General features: G+C 29.9%; 1 protein-coding gene across 1 annotated transcript; it reads right to left on the bottom strand.

Annotated features, from left to right (window-relative positions):
- Window positions 1-2,051: 2,051 nt before the first annotated feature.
- Window positions 2,052-5,424, bottom strand: LOC145335169 (uncharacterized). The gene is made up of 8 exons (XM_080180899.1): window positions 5,296-5,424; window positions 4,676-5,095; window positions 4,217-4,537; window positions 3,927-4,082; window positions 3,691-3,844; window positions 3,370-3,483; window positions 2,794-3,037; window positions 2,052-2,672 (listed from the first exon to the last, which is right to left on the bottom strand). Exons 2-8 carry the CDS (start codon window positions 5,079-5,081, stop codon window positions 2,145-2,147), a joined length of 1,923 nt encoding a protein of 640 aa, XP_080037025.1. The 5' UTR covers window positions 5,082-5,095; window positions 5,296-5,424; the 3' UTR covers window positions 2,052-2,144.

Here is a 5,424-nt window from a genome sequence, read left to right as displayed (position 1 = left end):
CACATCAAAGGTTCAACACTATGTAGGCTTACAGTTCGAGATGATTTTAACATTTCTCTCTCTCTCTCTCTCTCTCTCTCTCTCTCTTTACATCTCCTTATCTCATTCTCTCTCTCTCTAACTTTATACTTTTAACTTTCTCATTCTATCTGTCTTATTAAATTTAGATATTCCTTCAAATAGTATCACATATTTTAATATCTTTACAACACGTACCGTCACAGTGCGTTCGAAGGTGCTTTGACTTTTGTGTCAGAACCTAAATTGGGACATAGTGAATTTCATTACCCTAGGTTAGGTAAAATTATTTTACTTTTTAATAAAATCTAAAATGCAGCCGTTTTTGAGAAAATTAGATTTGAAAATTTCAAGTTCAATTTTGAACAAGTTTGCTTTTATAAAGTCTTTAATAAAACCTCTCTATATATGGTTTATTTAAAGCTGAATTTCCATGACCTTAGCAAAGCAACTGATAAAAATGGCCATGAATAAACTTACTCCAGGAGTGGTTTTATGAAGAACTTTATAAAAACAAACTTGTTCAAAATTTTAAATAAATAATCTTTGCTTTTCTTGTCATGATTATGCGGTAACTACTAGGAGATGAAATTTGAACTTGAAATTTTTAAATCTAATTTTCTCAAAAACGGCTGCATTTCAGATTTTATTGAAAAGTGAAATGAAGTTACCTAACCTAGGGTAATGAAATGCACTATGTCCCAATTTAGGTTCTGACACAAAAGTCAAAGCACCTTCGGACGCACTGTGGGTAGCCTCCCCAAAATAGATGTAAACCCTTCCGTACGTCCGTACGTCCGTCCGTAACGATTAGCTCTTTCGTGAATTTAGACATTTTATAATTGTCCTATCAACTTCAAACTTCAAAGCGTAGTAACTCTATATAATTGTTACTAGAAAGTCCATACGATCATTTTAAACATGTCAATTTTTAACTTTTTTGGCAACAAATATTTGAGTGAGATAACAAAGTACAATATTATAATCAAGTCCTACAAATATAATCATGTCATTAAACATCTTGTATTTAAGTAGTTTTTTCAACAAGTTTTTCTTACAATTTTGTTTCAACTTTTATGCATTTGCATTCTGATTATTTAGTTCTGTCACTCTACAAGTTTTAATATTGTACAACTATTTCATAGAATCGCTTTTATAGATGTTGTCATCCTTTTTTTTCTTATTTTCTATCTATCTATTTGACAATATCTCTTTGTTTCTGTAGTACAAACAAAGTTATATTTGAGTATGTTTAAGGTGGATGCCAATTATAACTTCCTAATTATATACAATATGTTTTCCAACTTAGAATTGTAGCCTACTCCTAAATCATTGCAAGAACAATGTTTAAAAACGTGAAGCATCTCTATAATAATTATTATCTAATTCTGACACTTAATAATGTTTATTTGTCCTACAGTCTCATCTTTAATTTTATGGATGTTGTCATCCTTGTATCAATGTATATAGAATAAACTTTATAATTATTTTCCAATTTAATCTATTTAATTATTTTAGTTGTAATCATTTTTTTGTTTTGTGATATACTATTTATATCTTGGAAATAGTTTTGTAGACCTCTGAAGGGAGGGGCCTCGAGTAAGTTTCAACTTTATTGAAACTTTTCATCACATAAAAGCTAAATTCAGCGACATGTACATATTTTTGAAAAAAAAAGTTTTAGACAGGACAAACAAATTATCAGAAATGTTATGATTTGAATAACCTCAACTTCACTCCAAAATAACTTAGATTTTTTATATCTTTATTAGATCAAAACACAAACACACATAAAAACCAAGTTATACAAAAAATTTTATGCAATATTTTTTACAATATCATACAAATTATATATGACTAACTATTATACTTACTGATAACTTAATTAACCTAATAGAAGTTTTTACTTATTTTTGAAACATAGGTGATCAATTTAATACAAGATTGTTTCTATAAATCCATAATGAATAACTTTATTTCAGTTTGTAACAAAAAGAAAAAACATTGTGATATCAAAATTTAGATTTCATTTAATTGTGATCAAATAAAAAAACTAAAAAATTTTAATTTCTTAAAAGTTGTTGTTTTCAAACTTACTTTGTAACACTTTTAACCGACAAAGGGCATTAGTTGACATATATAGTGATTCCTACAATCCAATAGATTAAGGAAAATGCAAGAAAAAGCAAAGGTAGAAGAAATTGACTCAGTTTCAGCAAATACTTGATCTTATTACTCTCCCTTTTCTGCTTTCCACTCTTGTGCAGGACATGCACAATTGTGTGCACAAAGATGATTATGAAAGGATAAACAAAGGTGACAATCATCCAGATATCCATCATCTTTATGTAAGTAGACTGGGGCATTGAGTTGAATACTGAAATGAAAATAGATGCCAGAGTCATCAGCACGGTAGCATTGATGGCTATGATGCCTTCAAACATCTCATATCCAATGAAGTAATTGGTCAACTGGTTGATAACGGTCAAGATAAATGTGGGTAGGAAAGTGTTGAGTACAAGAGGAGTGAAGTCCCTCTTAAGCTTGATGCTGACTTTGAGAATATTAGCATCACCAAGAATAACTTCAGAGCTTGTCATGTTAACAGAAAAAGTGGAGTATTCTTTGAGGGTGCTTTTTGTCTCCAGTATAGCCTAAAATTTAACAAGAAATAATAAATCCAATCTCCGATTCCTCTGTCAAAGCTGTGAATTTAATTTACATTACAAATAGAATAATTAAATCAAATATAAAAATGATAAATGAAAAACTTACTTTGATCATCTTAGACATTGGTTTTTCAGGATCAATAAGTAGCTGCATATTACAATTTTGTGTATCAAATGGGTAATCTTTCCAATTGTAATCACATAGAAATGTGTAGGTATATGTGTTTGTCTTTACAATTTTGACATTAACTCCATCATAAATAAAATCGTTGTAATGACCAGAATATTCAGAATTGAATATTGTGTCATTCACCAGATTTAACCTCACTACACTGTACTTCTCATCTGACCTAAACAGTAGTATTGTGTATTTAATACATGTACAATGTCAATAAAAATAAAATATTGGAGATTTCCTAATGAACTATGAATTAGGTAAATTACATAATCACTATACTTTACATTTGAAAATGTTTAGAAAATTCGGGAATAGTCCCTTTCGTAACATCGCCCCATAAGGGGCGATTCGTCATATTTTTAAAATGGCTTTTTATAGGTTATTTTAGGTTAGGTTAGGTTATATTGGATTAAGTGATTGCCCCACAGGGTTAGGTAATTAGCCCCGCAGGGGCTAGAAATAGGAGAAAAGCTACTGTGAAAAATTTTTCACTATTAAGTAAACCTGTGTGCAGTATGAGCCTGTTCCTTGGAGTTCCAAATTACAATATCAGGAATCCATATATTATTCCATTCAAGATATTTTACTGTGTTATCTCCTGTTTGTAGATTTTTGTACCTAATCAAAATCATTTAATGTCTCTCAGATATTAAATCTGTCATAGCACTGATATTAACAAGTAAATTTCTTAAAGATCTGAATTTTTGAGGTTCTTTGAATTACTAACATAAATTGATATGGTTTTTTTGTCATAGACTACCATGATTTAATGCTGCAATAAAATATTACCTCAAAAATAAAAAATATCAATGATCAAATGTTTACCTAAGTCTGTTATCTATCCATTCCATTTCAAGTCTAAATAACAAAGTAAATGTTGATTCATCTAGGTTCATATCAAGCAGCTTGAATATATTAATTAATATTTTTAATTCCATGTTGTTCTCATCTGAAGATACTGGGACCAAGTTGTTATAACCTAATAGAATAATAATCTTAATTTAAAAGAGTATTAACATTTTTGTATATATTTTTAAATAAAATGAATATGTTTAATAAACCTTCTGGTAATTCTATCATTTCACAGCCAAGCTCATCCTCTCCATGAAGACATTGAGATTTTTGATCACACCTATGAAATCTTGGTATGCAAATCCCATTATCACATCCAAACTCTTCAGCATAGCATGAATTTATGTTGATAAATTCTGTGGATCCTAAGAGAAGAGACATTTTGATTGTTTGATGTCTTTACCAAAATTTAATACCAATTTTTAACAAAAAATATATATTAGATTTTGAAGAAAAATTTTTTTTTTTAAAGCTGTTCTTGTATTATTATAAAAGATACCTTGTGAGTTATACCAATTATTCTTTCCAAGAGGCAATCCTGAGTTTTCTGTGTAGTAAATAAGTTGACCAGGTACAGTTTTAATACTCCACCATTTATTAGTTCCATTCCAATTAAAGCTGAGCACCTCCCCACTATAACATTTAAACCTGGAACTATCTGGATGCGTAAAATTTGGAACAAACACAAATTTTGGACTCTTGATTTTCATTAGTTCAATATTATTGGTTTGAAGGTTAAGGGTCAGTTGATCGGCAATGTCACAAGTTGCTTTAAATCTATTAAAGCAGCTGGTATCTTTCATTTGTGTAGAGTTCACTCCTGAATTATATGTTATATATAGTAAGAAAATGTAACCAACAGTGTGAATTATTGTTTTTGTCTGGTAAAAGCCTCTCTATCTATTTAACCTTCTAAATGTCAATCACATATATATTTGATTTGAATAAGTAGAATAACCTTTATTTAAAATCGAACATTCCTCAAGATCTCCCCCATTTGGCTGGCCCCATAACCACATAAGATTTGTAGCATTAAGAAGTGAGTGGTCTAAAATAGATTTGAACTCCCCTGTTAAATTATCTCTTTTATGTCCAGACCACACATAATTTGGTTTGTATTCTTGGGGCAGTGGTAAAGACTTAGATATTGAATCTTTATAAACATGAATAACAGATTTTAGTTGTTGACATGCAGTAATTGCTTCTTGAAAAGTATAAACAGATGGTATCATTACAGGTCCAATTGTGTTATGTAAACACAATTGCTTTTGGTTCATTTCCAGTTTCAGTAACTTTTCATAAGATGAGACAAATGGCCAGGCTGCTACGTTTCCTTCACTTCTATTTCCACACTTAGTCCACATAACATTTTCTTCATCTAGTAATAATAAATCTAATCATATGAAGTTAAGTACATCACACCCATCATTAGGATGTGAGTTAGAAAATTAAAAAATCTTTATTAATACACTCATGTTACAGGGACAGGTGACATATTTAGATCTGATTTTTTTGATTGTATAACCATAGTAAGCAATCTATTCAGACAAATTTCTTTTAAATTTGAAAGTCTTCAACCTGATAGGGTTTTATCCCATAGTTGAACATCAGAAATACGACCATTTTCTACAACAACAGGAAAAAAAGAAGCTTCCTTAAGACTAAAGCTTGTAACATTACTCAGAGCATAGTTACTAGTATCAAGGC

Source organism: Acartia tonsa, chromosome 13 (genome assembly GCF_053477335.1).
Source record: "Acartia tonsa isolate MP-2025a chromosome 13, ASM5347733v1, whole genome shotgun sequence".
Taxonomy (NCBI): Eukaryota; Metazoa; Arthropoda; class Copepoda; order Calanoida; family Acartiidae; genus Acartia; species Acartia tonsa.
This window is presented reverse-complemented; position numbering and strand designations above follow the sequence as displayed.